The sequence below is a fragment of the Photinus pyralis genome, unplaced genomic scaffold (assembly GCF_008802855.1).
Source record: "Photinus pyralis isolate 1611_PpyrPB1 unplaced genomic scaffold, Ppyr1.3 Ppyr1.4_LG1, whole genome shotgun sequence".
In the NCBI taxonomy this organism is placed as follows: domain Eukaryota; kingdom Metazoa; phylum Arthropoda; class Insecta; order Coleoptera; family Lampyridae; genus Photinus; species Photinus pyralis.
In genome coordinates, this window is record NW_022170249.1 from 43752331 (window position 1) to 43772368 (window position 20038).

General features: G+C 35.2%; 2 protein-coding genes across 2 annotated transcripts; one reads left to right on the plus strand and one right to left on the minus strand.

Annotated features, from left to right (window-relative positions):
- Positions 1-512: 512 nt before the first annotated feature.
- LOC116160378 (U-scoloptoxin(01)-Er1a-like) lies at positions 513-1451 on the plus strand. The gene is made up of 3 exons (XM_031473567.1): positions 513-659; positions 822-1055; positions 1100-1451. Exons 1-3 carry the CDS (start codon positions 597-599, stop codon positions 1328-1330), a joined length of 528 nt encoding a protein of 175 aa, XP_031329427.1. The 5' UTR covers positions 513-596; the 3' UTR covers positions 1331-1451.
- Positions 1452-4554: 3103 nt separating this feature from the next.
- Positions 4555-5184, minus strand: LOC116158612. Its single transcript, XM_031471424.1, has one exon. The coding sequence runs from the start codon at positions 5167-5169 to the stop codon at positions 4633-4635; it is 537 nt and encodes a 178-aa protein (XP_031327284.1). The 5' UTR covers positions 5170-5184; the 3' UTR covers positions 4555-4632.
- Between the last annotated feature and the right edge of the window lie 14854 nt (positions 5185-20038).

Consider the following 20038-nt stretch of genomic DNA (forward strand, 5'->3'; position numbering starts at 1 on the left):
CCTACTTTTTCGGTTCTCACAGTAGTATTTGAAGGAGTCTTCCGTTACGCTATTGAAAGATAGTATTTATTTCTTATTAGAAATTCAGTAAACGTGTCTTGGTTCCGTAGCGCATAGGTACGTACGTCCCGTAATTTACGTACATAGCCGCAAAATACATAATAATATGGACGTATGCACATGCAGTTCTAAACTAAAGTCATTTCCATTCCGAGGATCAACGTACACATTCAAACAACGTTTGAATTTTAATTTTTCGTCTTAGTCTACCAGTGCAACATTGAACGTAAGGGTCTTGGCACAAACTTAGTATTCCGTTTTTGAGCGGGTGTAAAGTTACAGATGGAGAACGTTTGCCAATTTCTGAAATTGATTTCACAGATCCAAAATTTCTAAGTCTCATCCGGATCGTTTTGAGATGAGCTTAAATAACTTGTGCAACAATAAACTTTAATTATCAATGAATCAACCAGACTTCCGCCATTCGTTCCTTGCTTTATTGGCCATCCTCTTCTGGCGGTGGCATTTATATATAAATTAATTTACCAAATGGTCACACACTTGTAGAAGCAGTGCTGCACATTTAGGTACATAAAATGAAGTACTTAATTATATTGCCATTAACTTTTTGTATAGTTATAAGTGCACCAAGATCAAGAGTAAGTTATTTCTTTTTAATTTGATTAAATTTTTGTCAGGGCGTTTTAATTGTGAAGAAAAGTGTTGGGTAATTTGTATGTTTTTCTGTTATTAGCAGGGTAATTTCAACTACAGGATGCTCACGTAATAAATCACATAATTGCATAATCTTTTCGTTTTAGATTTATCCTGAACAAACACCACCACAGTTACTAACGTTACCGAGCAATGCAACAAGTATACGTGCAGAAATCACAGACTCCTTCACGTGCGAGGGACGTTCTTATGGATACTATGCAGATACTGATAATGATTGTCAAATATTCCACGTATGCCTGCCCGTAGTTTACTCGCACACTAGAAGCCAAATGTTTAAATGGAGCTTCATATGCCCAGAGGAAACCATTTTCAATCAGGTAGACCAAATTTTTCACATCCAAACCTAAAACCAGCTTTTCAGGAGATCTTCACCTGCGTAAACGCGGACGAGTCAATCGATTGTATGGAGTCGCCCAAATTTTATTCATTAAATTCGCATTTTGGTGAGAGAGAATCTGAAACCGAAGAGGCCCATCACGTGACAGATGGCACGACTGTCCTACCGGAAATGTCGCAAGGTGTCGAAAAATCCGGAAGAAGACATTCGTATGACTCCAAACGAAAAACTTTAGAAAGCGTATACAATTATTAATTTTTTCTTCGCCTATACAATCCATTTTTAACATGACTGAATACAATGATCTTATTCGCAACAGACTGATTTAAACATAAGGTGTACAAGTTTAAACGCAATAAATGAGCTTTTTCTATGATTCATTTCATTTTGTCGTATTTCAAGTTTACGTTGACAGAGCTTGGAAGTGATCTATTTTTTTATGCAAAAAGGATGTTTCATTATGTGCAATGGTAATTTATATAACGTTTTATAAAAAGTGGAATCGTGAATAAATTGCAAAAGAATTGAGTTAAGTTTCTGAATGAAAAAAATGTACTCAAAACGATGGACTAAAGTTTGCCAATGTTTAACGCAGGGAAATGCCTTAAACGGAAGTGACAAACCGGACATGGATGGTTTTTGGCCCATAACTACGCCAGAATTGGTTTTAAGAAAAAAAATTGTTCTATGCAAAATTAAAGAGCATTAAAATCCCTACAGAAATGTATTTCGCACATTTTTTGTTGGGCCAGTCGAGGCCAGTCTTAAGTAATATATGTGTATAAGCTCTTTGTAAATGAATCATAATATATTATATTATGATTCATTTACAAAAGGAATAGTTATTTAGAGGAAAGTTCCGTAGGATCCCATTGGACCATTTCACGTTGATGCTTCTCCGTGATACAAAATTTGTTATAACAAAAGTTTCGAAATAAACTCAGCCTAATTTTCTATACGACTGGCCCAACAAAAAATATGTGAAATACATTTTTGTATGGATTTTAACCCATTCCACGAACCCTCTTTCTGTAATTCAAGGTTAGTTCTATTGATTTTCTCTAAGATGTTAAAGTAATTATTGCAAACCTTTTAAGATCTAATGTAAATGTCCATGAACTTGGCAGACCTACTACAGCAGACCATAGTTCTGTTTACTCATATCGTTAGTGTTCCGTTAGTGCACGTTAGCGCCGCTGAAGAAATCGTTAGTGCACAAAAGGAAACTTACTATTTTTAAAAAATATTTGTGGGCCTGCTAACTTCATGCTAGCAGACCCATTTCAGAAAATCGATTCAATCTTTACACTAGTTAAACTAGCAGCGTTAGTGCTCGTTAGTGCCGCCAATATAAACGTTAGTACTCAAAGTGTAACAGCTCAAAACTTTGTAAAAAGGGGTCTGCTAACTTCATGCAGCAGACCCACATTTGCCAAACTGGCTCTGTCCTAATGCGAATTTGAAGCGGCTCGTCAGTGCTCGTTAGTGCTTCGCATGCGAACGTTAGTGCTGCAAGGGATCCGCGTCAAAAAGGTACGAAACCACCTCAAAATTAAACTTGACTTATTGGGACCTGCCAACTTTACGCCAGTAGACCAAGGAACGAAATCCGTTTGATTTTCTACTTTAATCGACCAGTAAGTATTAGTGCTCGTTAGTGCCGCCAATATAAACGTTAGTGCTCAAAGTGTACCAGCTCAAAACGTTTTCAAAAGGGTCTTCTAATTTCATGCAGCAGACGCACATTTGTCAAATACATTTCGTTCATTCTCTTCAACTTTTTTTGTATTGGAAACAAATTTTGCTAGTTGTTGTGTGGTCAGCAGAACCTATAAGTTATGGTTAATTTTTAAGATGCTTTGGTAGTTTTTCGACACGGATCCATTAAAAGGACTGACGTTTACAAGTGAAGTCTTAACGAGCACTAACGAGGAGCTTCAGATTCGCATTAAGGCAGGACCACTTTAATAAATGTGGGCTTGCTGCATGAATTTAGCAAATCCATAATTTCACGCTTGAGCTCTTGCGCTTTGAGCACTAACGTTTTTTTTGCGACACTAACGATCACTAATACTGATAGATCGATTAAAGTAGAAAATCAAACGGATTTCGTTTGTTGGTCTACCGACGTGAAGTTGGCAGGTCCCAACAAGCCACGTTTAATTTTGAGGTGGTTTGGTACCTTTTTGATGCGGATCCCTTGCAGCACTAACGTTCGAATATGAAGCACTAACGAGCCGCTTCAGATTCGCATTGGGACAGGCCCAATTTGACAAATGTGCGTCTGCTGCATGAAATTAGCAGACCCTTTTTAAAACGTTTTGACCTGGTACACTTTGAGCACTAACGTTTATATTGGCGGCACTAACGAGCACTAACGCTCCTAGTTTAACTAGTGTAAAGACAGAATCGATTTTCTCAAATGGGTCTGCTGGCATGAAGTTAGCAGACCCTCAAATATTTTTTTAAAATAGTAAGTTTCCGTTTGTGCACTAACGATTTCTTCAGTGGCACTAACGTGCACTAACGGAGTACTAACGATATGAGTAAGCAGAATCATGGTCTGCTGTAGTAGGCCTGCCAAGTTCATGGACATCTAATGTAAAAACCGAATTTGTAGCAAATTTCAATGGTCTTAAAGGATTCAACCAATTTTGAATTTTTGATATAAATAGTGAGGTGCAAATTGAAGAGCCTATTGAATTTATGGTATAGATTCAAGATTCGTTTTGTTCAAGCATTTAAATTTAATTTTAAAAATTTCAATACAACAAAACTCAAAGGTTTGTATTTTCTGGCAGATTTCATCTGGCAAAACATTTGAAAACCGGCTCGTGTGGTAATTTTCAGAGAGAGAGACAGAAAGAAAACTCTACAGTAAGCAAAAACACCAAAAAAGGTGAACATTTGGTAAAGAATACGCTCGCCGACAGCAAAGAATAATTCATTTTATTTTGGTACAGTTTTAGTTCAGAATTTCAAAATGCAAGTACGTTTCAACCCCAATCATATTCGTTACTTCCCAAATCGAACGTGTCAAAAATTTATCGGGATGAGTCGTTGTTTGAATGGAACGTTCGGGGCACCTCTCTGAATTAGTTGCAATAAATCGTATGCATAATGTAAAAATGTGAAAACTGGGGCTGGTGGTTTCCTATTTTAATGGGCATCAGATAAATCCATGTTTCGGATAACTGGTTCAGCTGATTCCTTTTTCTTGGAATGCTTGCAATGGAGAAAATGCTAATGTTACGTTCAGACACGGCGATAATCGCGCGATTCTCAGAAGGATCTTATTTACATGAAAATGTTCCAAATCGTTCAGATAACCACGCGAAACTAGCGAGATTGCGATTGTCGACTTTTCTAATTATTCGCAAATGATTTACTGTCGAAACCCGTTCTTTTTGTTAAAGTTTTGTTGTATTTCTCTCTGTTCTTGCTTCAGTGTTTATGTTATCCCTAGTTAGGGGTGTTGATAAAAACAAATTAAATCCACGTTTACTTACACGACGACTATTAATAACAACATTAAAAACTAAAAGGTAACTCTAACTCTAAGCTTCAGTTTCTTCATCACTTGCCCGTCCAAGTTCTTCCGGAGTACGCAAATCGATGGCGAATTTTTTCTTGACGTAAGGAAGATCGCAACCCTCTTTTACTTTGTTGCCGAACTCCTGAAAAGCAGCGGCAAGTGCGTACGTCAATCTTCGGGCTTGCGCTCTGGAATCACAAACGAATGCGTGACAATGAAATGGTAAAGCGCCCTTTTGGTTCGTGTCGTCTACGATGATCATGCAAAACACGCGTGTGTAAACTAAATCCTGCACGCCGTAGGAGATCGTGTCGACTTTGAAAGAATTTATTGGCAGGCTCTTTGATTTTGATTTCGGAGAGTGCTGAAGAATCTTTAGTCCTCCTGTGGAGACCTCGACTGTTACTAAGGGTAGTGGTCCATTCTCCGAGACGTTTTTTGCAGCTGCTACCAAAATATCTACTGGTTTTCGTGTGTGTTTGATACCCCATAAGCCTTTCGCAGGTTGTTCACCTAAAACAGATTTTGGAATGAGCTCAAAATTCTTGTATGATAGCATGATAATAATTAACCAACGTAACAACTTTTGAGTAAGTTCAAGGAGGATATTGGATTGGGTTAAATTCCCCAAATGATGATATAAGGTGTTGCTAAAGGATGACAATTACGTTCAATACCACTCAAGTCGAAGGCCCAAAATTTCTGTAAATTAAATACATTTTTAGGAAATTATGATTAATCACACTTTGTCTACCTATTATAATAGTTTTACGTCGTGAAAGGTTTGTTGCGTAAATGAATTGCATCTTTTTTTAAAATAATTGCTGACTATTAGACGTAAGACCATTATTTCGCAGCTTCTGAATAATTATTTATTCACAAGTTGTGTCAGCTTGGCTTCCTATTCCTATCGTGTGGGTAGACATTAATAATAAGACTCATAATAGTAATTATAGAGTAGATCTCGTCAATTGATGGATTATGTACCTAATTGTAATGCAATCGTTAGTTTTCTTTAAATGAACTCCATTTCTTTCGACAGATGCCGATTTGACCTTTTACACCGCTTTTAAGAAAAATTTCATAAGTCGTTGCAGGCACTACGAAAAAGGAATTTTGCCATACCAACAATCGTATGAGGTTATTAAAGCAGTAGTTGTAGGGCGGACGGAATTTCTACATCAGTTGTAGGTACTTTTGCATGGAAAATACATTAAAATAGTTATTTACTGGTGAGGAAATACTGAAGTACGAGGCCCTTTACCCCTTAGAGGCCGAGTACTTTAATTCCCGAGTCAAGTAATGTAATTTTACTGCCGAGTTTTGTATTAAACTTTACCCAAAATCCTAGATTAATTATAATTAATTTTCATATAGAACATTTGGTTAATGTCAATCTGTCAGTGATGACATGAGTCACTACAGACATTTAGCAATATGACACGTGCGGTCAGAAAAGTGACAGAGAGCAGCCGGTAAAGTAGCAGGCGGTAGGAGGAAAAACTGTCTGGTCTGCCTCTGTCATGGAAACTAAACTTGCCTGATATAAAGTAGACATGAAAATGCAGATTTCATGACGATATTGGGTAAAGTATATTACTAACCAAATGATTAAGACGACACTGTAAACTTCTGTGTAAAAAATTGTCATAAAGAAACAAAACAAAACCTAACTATAAATTAATTACTCGATTAATTATAATTGAACTAATAACTTGACTTTAGTTTTCATTAACCCCCTTTTCAGCTAATATTTAGAATGATTACGGTTTCCAAAAAGATAATGGTAAATTTCAAAAAATCTCTACACCAATAAGAAAGTTGATACAGTAAGTTTTTATTCATTTTTTTTGGAAAGTTTATGTTTTTCAAGGAGGAATGGGCCATCATAAACAATATTTAGAAACAAGCGTTTTTGTACATCATATAGACTATCGTGTTAACAAGAAAAATTCCGACAAAGACACTGATACCGTATCAAGAGTTTTGTTTTAAATAGCATTTTTTTTGTATTTCTTAACGAAAAATGGGAAAATACTTAAATAAAAATTTTCGAAATGTTTGGGGTAACAAATACTTTTCTTAGTCCAAAAAGATAGTGCTAACACTGGAAAATTCTAAAAGATATCTACCAATATTTTAAAATATTTATTCCAGATTCTAAAGGTTTTAGAAATTATAAAAATATCAGTTACAAACTGACGATTCCAAGAGTTTAAAAATATTCTATGGCAATTCTAATGTTTCAGATTATTGTTGAAAGGTTCCAGAGATTCTATAAAAATACGTTCCATTAAGACAATTTTGAGAAGATATTAAGGAAAGCCAACCAAAATTGGAAAGGGCTTGAAGGTTCTGTAGCTTTTCCAAAAAACATTTTAAAAGGAAGTTCTAGGGAGATCCTAAAAATATTCTAAGAATATTCAAAGAAGGAATATGTATAGTAACATAACCGTGCAGAACACGCAGTCATAGTGTTTTCCCAAATTCCAAATCTAGGCCCCCTACATATTTTGTTGCAAAACAATATAAAAATATCTTCAAAATCTCTACAAAATCTCTTCAGAAGCTCTTCAAAATCTTTTTAAAATCTCCTCAAGATTTCTTCAAATTCACTTTTGAATCGCCTCTGACCTTAACGCATGTACTATTGTACATGCAAATTTACGAACGGCAATATACAATGTTGCAGACTCAAGCACAAATATTATTGGTATTGTGGTAACTAGGTGTCTACTGCGAGTTTACTAGTTTATCTTGCCTGATTTACAAATCGCATCAAAAACATTTTTAAGCGGCACGGTAATTAAAAAAATTTAAAAAAAACTGTTTTAGTTTATCCTTTTCCTAGAGATCCTAGTTTGCCGTAATTTTGCTTTAATATACAATAATATGTAACATTGTGCTTGACTATGCCTGTTATTTTCCTCTTTTTCAAAACATGTTTATTATTTAAAAAGAACTAGCATGGAAATTATGTCTCATCTCAGAAAACATTCTCATGAATAAAAAATTATTCAGTGATTATGCTATATTATGCTAAGAAACGTCTTCAATTTAGGAGCCGGTTAATCTTTTAAAAAAACGCCTTTGTCGCGAAAAATTAGCGCCAATTGCCAAATCTGTACAAGGCAATCTAAAATTGCTGTGAAGTGCATTCGTTTCGATACCATTCCTATCAGATTATCACACGTTATCCCATGTGAGTTGTAGAGCTTAATAAACATACACGTTACACGTCCTTTACAAAAATAACCAACATTTTGTGATATAATTTGCACATGAGCTGTGGCAGTCTCCTTATAATGTTCCAGTTTTTGAAAGTATACTTTTAAAAATTGTAGAGAAAAATTACATACTCGCACTTTTAGTATGCGAAATGCCCGATAGAGGGAAAAATAAAAATATTGGTTAATGCCCCTCGAATCTTCCAAAATAGTTTACAATTGGTAACTTATTATAGTGTTAATTAATATAAAAAAAAGCGATGTAAATATTTTGAATAACTTTTTCCAAAAATTTTGATTGTGATAACTTATGGTACCTAGTGTTAATTGTACAGCTATATGTTCGGTTCAAAGAATGAAAACGCTTATATACGAAAAAACGTCCACAACGCGTTATGGTCTCTTTCAATTTGTGTTATGGCACTAAAATATCCAGAACGCGTTTGCCAATAGTTTCATGACTTCCTCCACTTTTCGTTCTTCCTCGTCCTGATTTGAGTTTAAAGGAACCATCATTTTCCCTCAAATGTGTTAAGAAGTAACCAACTGTGCTCACTTTCCTGGAACATTTTTTACAATTCCTTTGAGACCATAACTTGTTTGACTTACTAAAATTTCATCTTCAATTTATAGGTAAACCATTTTAAATAATGAAGCAACAAAAAACTAAACAGATTCATGACCGAGTTGTTTGCTATAATTTTGTTTCTATAAGACAAAAGGGAACGAAAACTAGCAAAAATCAACTGTGCTTAAAATAATAAAACAGGACTTGATCAAGTGACAGTAAAAAAATTAATTTCGTTGATATATTTAAGTTGTTTAAATTAAGTAAAAACAATATATTACATTTGAATTAAAAAATAAATTTAATAAAAATAATATATATGCCCTTTCAGAATATCTTTTATTTTCCTGAAAACGCTTAAACATTTTTAATTGATTTTAAGGGTAGTCTTTCCGGTCTCCGGACAGCTACTAATAGTTTTTATTAATTTTTGAAAACGTAACATTTAAAGTCTTATTCGCATTGAAATATAATTTTTTTGTATTGAACCATTCGCTTGGGCCTCTCTACTGATGTTGCCTCTTGAAAAGCTCTACGACTAACTGATGACAAAGAAGTGCAGTCAGCGAACATCATAATGTTACAGAATGAGCTAATGAAACAAGTGCGGCGAGGTCATTGATAATAAATCAAAAAAGAACAAGGCCCAGAACTGATTCGTGGGGCACCCCTGTGTGCAACATAGACGTTGGCTCTGATTTGTTGTTATTAATTGTTACATACTGCGTCGTTCTGATAGATAAGATATAACTAAATCTCTGTTGTGGACGTCAAAATTGTAAAATTCTAATTTATTAATTAATATAGTACAGGAGACGCCATGGTTCAAATCTGCGATAATACTGGAAATTAATACAGTTGAAAGTGACCGGGAACGTGTTCACATTTGCTATATTATTGTCCCGTCGCGAACCGCGCCGAGTTCCGGGCCGCACCAGTGTGAACGGCACGTCGCAACAAACTCCATTGCAAACCTGATCAGGGTGGCAGATTGAGGATTGCCGCGATCCATATCGTGTACAGTTATATATTGCATTTTTCCTTTGTGGGTCCTTCCTCTAACATTTTCGAGATTCATTAATTAATATTAATTTTTCACATCCCCAATAGATGCGTCTCTAGACGATCTTTCCCCCCTTTCGAGAGAACTCTCCTCCGACACTCCGTTCTGCAGTTGTTTGCACTTCGTTCTCAAGATTCGCTTGGACTTCACTAATTGTCCCCTCCACACGATTCATTAAGCTTTGTAAGTACCCCACTCTGACAAACCGTTTTCGAGATATTCGCTTTTCAAGTTTTGCCACCACATCACCAATGAATATATTTCTTCAAACGCCCAAATCTCGGTCCCAATTGCCCTTTGTGAGTACCCTCCTTCGACATTTCGCTCTTTAAATATGAGGAATTACAACCGATCCCTATAAGAGGTGGAGGAGCAGGTTGGTAGAAATGGATTCATTTCGTTGAACATGTGCTAAAAATTTTTAAGCAACGAAGAAAGAAAACATAGGTTTTTATATTCAAAGTTAAATTATGTTTTTAACTTTTCCTCATATCGCAAGGTGAATATGGTACAAATGCTCTTTCAAATGGAAAATACATTGTTCTACGTTTAAATTGATACAGCACAACAGTGGCGGCTCGTAAGCTGCGTAGAAGGTAGTGCCAATTCATTCAGTTTTCATATTATTCCAGTTATTTAGATTTTGAGTATAATTCGGATATTTATAATGCAAGTGACGGAAACAAATCTAGCCCCTTTAATTTCTTTGGAGACTTGTTTCATGATAAGTATACTTCAAGCATGCATTCCAGTAATTCATTTTGTGTTGTTTTAGATGAGAATTAGCGGATTTTTTTTGACAAAAAATCGTAAGGAAAGTGTTACTTTTTTCACGATTTGTACTATCTGTTTCAATGGCGTTTAGTCCGATCTATAAACAATAGCAACATTTTATTTGCCGTTTTATTAATGAGGCCGAAGTATCATTTTCAACAATAGTTGTACAAATAACTATTCAAATCTTTATCTAAACAAGTAGGTACTGAAATTTATTAATTCTTTCAATACCTACTCCTTTATTTTCGGATTTATCGCTATTGTCGAGTTCAGACACATTTCGTTTTTTAACAATATTTAAGTCCGGTAACGGCCTGCTTAATTGCTTTATTTAAAGTCTATCTTCCAGAGAATGCATAGAAAAAGATTTATTTAAATGATTTTTTAATTTGTGTATTTTACGTAACAATTAATCCGGGAAGTGTAATCTTACACAGAAGTAAAAAAAATTGTTTGACTTATAACGACTGAAACAAGGAAAACGGCGCAAAGCATAGTAATACACGTATACATTATTCAATTGTGCTTATGAGCCAAACTTCTGATGGCTCAAGTTGTACGTATAAAACGCTACTTCGGTTTCGCTCCTCCCACCCCTCTACTCCCCGCGGAAGTCGACACTTGTAGGAAAATACGAGCCAGTTTCAGTTTGGCACGGCTCGACCGTCTGCGAAGTCCACGGATAAGCACGAATGAATTCTTCTTGGTACCTAATTTATCAAATCATTTACTTTTTTTGTTTTAAGTTTTAAAACACAATTATGTACTCTAGTGAGCACATAATAATAGTTAATTATATTTTAAGAATTGATAATTAGCAGGTTCCTTGAGGTGGTGCCATGGCTCCTTGGCTCTTTATAGAGAGCCGCCCCCTGGCACTGGCATCTAATTTTTGCAATATCAGTTCTGTTTCCCTTTAACAGAAGCATCTGTGATTAAAATTTCAAAAAGATATGTCGATAAATAACAGTTGATATTGCGCATCCTGTCCGCGCATTAATCTGATGTTTACAATATGCGATACGTTTGCTTACAGTAAAAGCAACTTTGGTTAAAATTTCAAAGAAATATCTCCATAAATTAGAAAGTTGCTATTGCGCACTCTGCGCATGCGCACATCTGATTTTTAATATATGCGATATATTTGCCTTCACCAGAAATATCTGAGGTTAAAATTTCAACAAAATATATTAATAAATAAGGAAGTTGACATGACGCAGTCTGCGCATGCGCAGTTTAATTGGCAAGATTTTCCTTGGCTCAGGTGCTAGAGCTATACGCTACCGAATGTAAAAAGAACGAACTAAATATCTTGAAAACTGTAGGAGTAGTTAAGACTCTGGACAGACGGACGGGCAAAGAAATTGGCTGCAATAGCGTACCCAACTTCGTTGGAAAATGCGCTAAAAATTATGTTTAGAGATGTAGAATCACAACATTTTCGTTGGGAGCAGTTTCCTTGGAGACTCCTATCGCTAAACGTATTACCTACGAAAATAGCATAATTAACAAATTTAAATGCCGCGGGTTTGTGGTTTATTATCGCGATAATATAATTCAACGCTATAAATTCAAAGGCAAGTTAAATGGAGCTTTGATTTATTATTTATTGGGAGATCCGTTGCATGCTGTTAATTGACTGTTTGGTGAACCGTTCTAATCCCATTCATCAGCAAACAAGTAAAGAGTGTGATTGTAAAGAAATGGTTTACATACGCATTTCAATGACACATTTCACGTTTAGATGCATCAAGCATCAAAGTAATATTTTGCGACCAGTTTCCAAATAAACTACATACATATTTATAATGAAGGCCACGGTCATCCGCAGCGACGTCGGAAGTGAATAACGGTTGAGGGGCAAAAATCAGCGAGTCTGAAAGGTCCCTCTCATTCAAAGTGTACGAATTAATACAAAGCAGTGGGTTTTTTAAGTGACCCTGAAACCTGTTTATTTAATCAATCAAATAATGTATTCTTGAAAGAAAAGTTTTGAAAAAAATTTTAAAAAATGCCGGAGGATGTCTAGTTATATGCAACTGAGCAACTCGGAGATACTTGACTCGATTGAGAAAACCATAGACATAGATCATTAATATTTTATTTAAAAAATAATGAAGAACTAGAACATACAAAAGTTACAAAAATTTTGTTCCTATTTATTGCACTATTGAGCATTGTAAAGAAAAGCAAGTATAAAAAATGAAATATATCCAAAAATTTTCCGCTTTTCCGCAAAAATTCCGTCAATATATCCTCTACTTCTACACTATTTGTAATTTCTGCATGCACATGCAGTATAAGATGTGTTAGCCGCTTTTCAGTGATTTATCTACTCATTCTTAGAGGGGGCGCGGCCCCCCTTGTGTAAAAACTGAGGGGGTCACTCGCCTCCCTCTGACCCATACTTCCGACGTCGCTGGTCATCCGGCGAAAAGCCATCCCGGCGATGAACAATCCCGGCAACAATGTAGGTACATCCCGGCAATTTGAACTCTGCGATCGTGGGGGATGGAAAACATTTAAGACTCGGTAAACATATGGAGCAAATTCATGTTTATATTATATTAAAACAATTCACCAGAATTAAGTTTTGCTATTTGTTATTTTATAGACTGTGATTTGTTCTTTCTAGATATGATATAATCTGAATATGAGCTGTCTAGACTCTAGGGTTGCCAGATATGTTCGAAAAAAAACCGGACAACTTTTTAATTTTTTTCCTAAATTCATAAATATTGCAGAAAATGACAAAAATGCTTACAATTTACTTTTGCATATATTTAGCATTTGATGACACTGCTTTTAACAAAGGTTTATTAGATGAAATGGCATCTTTTCGGTGCAACTAGCACTTATATGGAAAAAAACGCACAATTCACTTTTTACGGAGTTTACAGCGAGGCGATTCTTTTCGTCAGTCCATACATTTCCCATAACGCTAAAGATCCGTTCCACAAAAGCGTTGGATACAGGAACACTCCCGACAAACTGCACAAGTTTCAGCAAATTAGGTGCTTCTTCTTTTTGGAAAAATTTGCACCACATATCAATCGAGTTGCCTTCGAGTGAAGAAAAAACACTTTGAAGGGCAGTCAGTTCTTCGTAAAGATATTCAGGGGGAGTTTGGTGCTTCCTTGGAGATATTGACCATAGTTCGAGCAGTTGATCCAGCGTGGGCAATCTTCTGCATTCAAGGTTTAAACAACTAAACGTTTTATAATGCTGATTTTCAAACGGGTACCACTTCTCTATGTAAGGTAGTGCTCTTTGGTAAGCATTTGTAGCCTTTTTGGTAAATTCCTGTCAGTTGAGCATTGAGCAACACACGATAAATGCCCAAACATTGCATCCATGTCCAATAAGTGAATCCCGAGGTGAATACTGAATCCTAAACAATTTCCGTACCTACCTGTAAACTGTTCTGGAAAACAAATCGTCGATTCTAATTTTGGAGAATAGGAATAAATCTGAAATATAGGTATCCAAATTTGTCGTAAATTTTAGAGATGGGGTTTTTGGTTAAGATTTTTTAACAATCTATCTGGCGTGCAGGTAATTTGTGGCAAAAATATTATATTGTTTTTGTTTATGTTGTGTTGACTAAATAGTAAATTACTGCACTTTGCCTCGTAGTGTAGACAATCTGTTTATTCATTCTTAATTGGCTCAATACTCTTCGCCTGGCGTAATATAATACCTTTATAATAGGTCCTATTAATTACGTCTGTCATCCATTGCTAACGCTGTTCTGTTTATTCCATTAATCTAGTGTTTTATTTTGGCAAGTGAAATCAGACTTACTTTCGTTCAAGGTGAAAACCTATTTTAAAAATGTTGCCATATCTATTTTTTACTTATTCTTACTGCAATTGTTATAATCTCTAAACATGAGGTAAATATGTAAAGTCACCCACTCAGTTTTTTTGTCATCAAAAACATGATGACGAAAGATCGCAAGGTCATTGTTGGAAAAAATAAATAATCTTAACCTTAACTTCCCATTGGCGTGTCGAGGTAATTCAAGTCAATCTAATTATAACTACGTGTGGCTGTAGTTCAAGTGATAATGAGATTACAATAAAGCCGAAATAACGTTTACACAGTTCAAAGCGTTTATAGAAAGAAAAAGGAGCGGAAATAGCTGGGATGTGCCTTGCATTCTATTACTTTTAAAAATACATATGATTGCCATACATGAGTGACGCATATTCATTTCACAAGGACCTCCATATTTTATTTTGAAAATTGTTCACATTGTGAATCCTAACTTTATATCTAGGTAAGGTTTTCTAAACATAATTTTCTTTCGATCTATCAGCCACGGGCGCCACGGCACAATAATTTCCAGGCGTACTGGCGTACGCATTTGTTTCGAATTGGTAGAGAACATGCATCTTTAACGCACATTGTACAGTGTCATTTAATAACAGTCCAATATATAAATATCACCATAAATAATGTATCAGAAAATATATAGGTATCTATAGATGGCTTACTCAGAGTTGTGATGTATTTTGGTGTTATCAAGAACACACTGATAACATTCTCAATATTGATATTTTCCTCTTTATTAATAACAAACCCATGGTAATATGGGTAATATGTATATGTCACAGCATATTATTTGGTGATTATGGTATTACCTCTTATAACTTCAAATTATAATTAAAACAATCTGTAAATCAGCATATGCATGATTAAAGCGCATTTTTGGTAATTCAGGTCAGTATTTTATTAGCGAAGTTTAAATTATCGATCTCACCAGTAATTTTGGCTGCGTTAAATAATTAATTTTATTTAATTTCATTTGAGGGTACGGCTTTATTTTGTAAAACAAATCACAAAGTAAATAATTAAGTTTTTATACTGGTAGCGCTATCTAACGGTAAAATTATAGCACCTCCGAAAACCATATCGAAATTATTTTGTTAAATTATCGATCTAACAAGTAATCTAACTCAAAATAGACTAGAGCCTGCACATCTACGCTATAACAGAAAGATTTTAGTGTTTTTAGTGTTTAGTGTTTCAACCGTTTTACAAGCAGGTCAGATCATCACACTACAGACCATCGACGAACCCAGATTTCGCAAACAAATTGTTTTGTTAATTTGTTATACCTCGGAGGTGGCAAGGTCGAAAATCGAGTGGAGTCGAGCTGAACCCATCTGCCTGCTAAAACTCTGTAGGCTCGTGTAGAACATGCGCCACCACTGCCACTCACTTGTAGTGATGTTAAATTACCCGTTTTTTTAAGTGCGTAATATTACGTGTAAAATTACCAATTGTTAATTTTTTTATGGTATTTTATGTAATTTATGTAACTTACCATTTTTTTAAAAGTCCCTTAATTTTACAGTAAAATTACCAGTAATTTATGTTTTTTACGTAATTTATAAATATTTTTGTAAAATTACTAGTCATTTATGTGTTTTTAAATATTCCATAAACCTTTTTGAATGGGGGTTTACAGTATAGTTGAATTCCGCAGTTCTAATTTAATAATCGTGTACCTGAAACCATAAAACATTTTTTTGGACAGTAAAAGTTTATATAAAAATAGAGGCTGATTAGCAAAAAAATAATGAACATGTGCGGTTTTAAAGGTTTATTCAAAACGATATGATTGTGGCGGGCTCTGTGACGTAATAAGCCCGACCAATCAGCTCCTAGAACCATTCAGATGACATAACGACTTGGCAATATTGCAGGAGAATGGCATTTATAACTTGTGTCATCTGTCACAGTTACTTGTCACTTTCGTGCTAGGTGCAGTTAAACATCCCTCTCAAAACTTCAAATGTGACAAACGTCAGACCCTCGCGTAAGGTTGCTCACTTCTACGTGATTGGTTGTAGGTTTGTGACGTATTTAGTCTGAAGCGTTTCAAATTCGGACTAAAAACACAGCTTTTCAATAATTTATTTGGGTTTATTTTACTCGCAAATAAAAATTGAGGACACACGGGTCTTTTTATTTTTAATGTACTTTGTGGATCAGAAATAAAAAATGAAGGCGGGATGACCCCATTTTGTGAGTGTTTGAAAACAAAAACACTTGTTAAATTGTATATTTTGGTGTATTAAATAAAATACCCAAACGGTAGATATTTCGCCATCACGCACCGTTTGGAAGAAGAAGTTCCAGATCGCGAATTAGATGCTGTAGCATCTTCATTAAACCAAACTAGATTCAACGGTGAATCGTTTACGTTGGTAGTGCCGTCGATGGTCTGTGGTAGTTCCGATTAAAATGTATTAAAGGTACTATATTAATGTAAATTTACAAAAATTACGGTTTTTTAAATAAAAAACGTAAGTTACGTAATATTCATAAAAGGCATAAATTACATAAAAACCGACAATCTTGTAAGTTACGCGTAGTATAACCGTGTAAATTACACGTAATATAACCGTTTTTTATGTAACTTACAAATCGTTATTTTACAATCCGCATCACTACTTGTGACCTATCGGACTCAATTGCACCAGAGGCGGATTTGCACTTTTTCTATCTAAGGGCTATGTCAGTTTTGACCCCAACAAAGCTTATTAAATTTTCTAATATGAACCGTTTGGGAGATATACCGGGTGGTGCACCGTAAGTAGGAACATAGGGATTTAACATGGGAAATTAATTTTATGCAATATCCTGCCCTCCTGTACATTTTACAGAAAAAACTGTAGAGTTTAAAGTTGTTCAGAATTAAAAGGTGCATACAAAACTGTTTTTACATGTTTTTATAAGCTTTTCGTATACCCGCAAATTTAAAAATAAATTTCTGTTATTAGTAGCAATAGCCATGACTTTTGTTGTTTTATGAATTGAACATTATTATTTGTCATGCCTTCGTGGTGCCTGTTATATGCTAGCACCATTTTTGGATAGTATGGCGAGACTACACGAGACCAAACGAGACTAGACGAGACGAGACGAGACTGACCCCAGGACGAGAAATTGACGTAGGTACTTCGTTCCTAATTGTGTTACCTGTATTTCATTGGTTAACATTCTTCGGGGTCAAATTGGTTTTCGAACTATGCGTTACTTATTGTACAGTTTCCACCAAATAATCCCTAAATCACTCAAGTTACTCACCTACGTTAAATTGTGACAAAATAGTGCCTTAATATGGGGGTTGGTGGTTATGTTACAATTCGATGTTCCGTTGTTTCTACGATTTGAAAATTGTACTCCTGACAAAAACAACAAAAGCAATGACAAAAAATAAAACATTTAGCTTATAATGGGCTCGAGAAACTGTCAAAGTTATTGGGCCAAACATTTATGACTTTTCTTAAAACGCCACGGGTGGAATACAAGTAATTTTTGGTGGTCATGACTAGGAGAAATATTCTCGGTATATATAAAAGATAAAAGTTGTGATTTCCGCTCGTGTTTTCATAGGTAGTGTTTTAAGTACCTACCTAGGTATAGCTTATACATATGTAGGTATATGATACTTGTCATTATGAATTTGCTTTTTTGTAATAGATTTGGGAATGTGTAGGTCCGTTTCCATTCATTAAATTTCAATCGCTACTTTTAACTGTATTACCGGAAATAGTAGCTACCTACTCTTAATTTAAAATGTTAATCGCTTGTTCGTGGCATCATACCTATGTAGGTAAGTACATATAAAAGGATTAATTAACAGCAACTGCGTTTTATTTTTATTTTTAACAGTGATTGGTAAGGTTACTAATTCTATGAAAAGTTATGGTATTTTTTTACTATCAAGTTACAAAACAAATGCAAATTGTATTGTATCTACGCGCATTTGTTTTTAAACTTAAAACTACCCATTTGTTGGTAGTGAATTCGAAAACGTGGCAAATTATTTAACGAATACGTTACAAGATACTGAATAATCATCTAAATGCCCCAGAATTGCTTCAGGAAATTAAACATAAAGTGCGACATGTTAAATTAAGGAAAATCGATACCATCTTTGTATGATGATTGATGAGCACCCCGTTATCGCCTCTATCGAGGACCATGTGGGCTTTGAATAAGACGTTGCCGTGAGAGAGACATCGATATATTTCACTTCACTTCGAATGAATTATTTAATCAAATTATATCGTAATTTCTATGTAGTTCTAGCTAAGTACAGCATCTCAGTGGCATGTAATTGGAATGCTTTGCATTCTGTATGGTGTCTGGCCAAACAAATAAATAAGTAAATAAATAAATAAGTAAAAATTACCTATTATCGCGATCTAATTAGAATTATTAATTTAAGGGGTAAATTTTGTTTTTTTGCCAAGTATAACAATAGAATTCGGAGTAAACAAAAATAAATACGGTTTAAGCCTAGTTTTCACAACAGGGGACGGCGGATTAATTTGTGGCGGATTTTATATGATTGGTGGAAAATATTCAAAATAGCAATGGCGCGTAATATTTGCGGATTTTTTTACATTTCGCGGAGCCGCATTTTACATTGAATATGTTTTAACTTTTTCGCGGATTTGGAGATTTTTTTTACATTTTGACAGTAAAGTGAGGTTATAGATTTGTTGGTAATATGTTTTGTTTACACTTCACTATAACATTTTAACAAAAAGATGAACTCTGACGAGCAAGTACCTAATTTTTAGCGCATTTTTGCAAATTTATTTGTAAAAAGTAGCTTTTAATATCACTTTGACTGGCTGGCTGGCTGGCAGCAAATGTGGGCGCGTAGAAGAATCTTGTAGAAAGGCAACGGGTGTACGTGTATCTACAAGGCCGTGTAATTTGTCAACCTTAGGGGCGATTCTTTTCAAATTGGTGTCGTCGGAAAGATGTTGTAAAGGCACACAACTCCTGCTTGGCGGAATTTTGTTTTTTGTCCTAGGGGCGAAATTAACGACCCTTTGTAAGGCGGCGCGTCTTCGAGAGGTAGTCAACTTCGGGCGCCTTTTACCTTCCGTTGCGAATTTTGTCACGCGGTTTAACGTTTCGTAAATCTCGAATCGCTGTCTCTCTTTCTCGTGTCGTTAATAGAAGCTCGAGCAATGAGAAGTGCCCCAAAAATTAAGTACTATCTTGTGGAAGGTTTTTAGCGAAATCCACCAAAATAGTTCGTGGCTTGCGACAGTTGCGGAATTACAAACGGGTGTGAGCACTATATGTTTGCGGAAATGGTTAATTCGATAGCCGAGCTCTTTCCCATTTCCCAAGAAAATGTACAAACTGAGTTTGAAAGTGTGATATTAAATCGTGCATTATAACATCTATTTTTAGCTTCACAGAGGAGACAATTTCGGAGATGTTAATCTCATTTGTATCCTAGCTCCGAGCCTAGCTCTTTGGGATAATTCAAAGAACAAAAACAATAAAGGATCAGTTGTGGCCTTGTGGGTCGAAATATTAAGTGAATTTCGATTTAAACATATTTTTGACCCACCATCGTTTTCGTTGCCGTCTTCTTTTTATTTTGGAAAATAAATAAAGTAATGCAATCAAACAAATTTTGCGAGTTTTAATGTTCATGTTTATCGTGACTACTGATCTGTGATGTTAAAATGAACACCAAAGACCAAAGGATTATTTATTTTGATTTTTTAAACCAGCTTGTCTAAAACGTCAAACGTCAACAATCAGAAAGAGCAGGAGTCGAACGAAACCAAAATATTACTACATGTCACTAAATACGCTCCGCGTTTATGAAAACTTGCTTGTTGTTGAAGTTATGGTCATCCCCTCCACAGAATTCAATTCCGCCGTCCGTAATCCGCTGTTATGAAAACTAGCCTTTACGGTGGTAACGGTTATATACGGTAGTTTTGAAGCAAGCATTTTT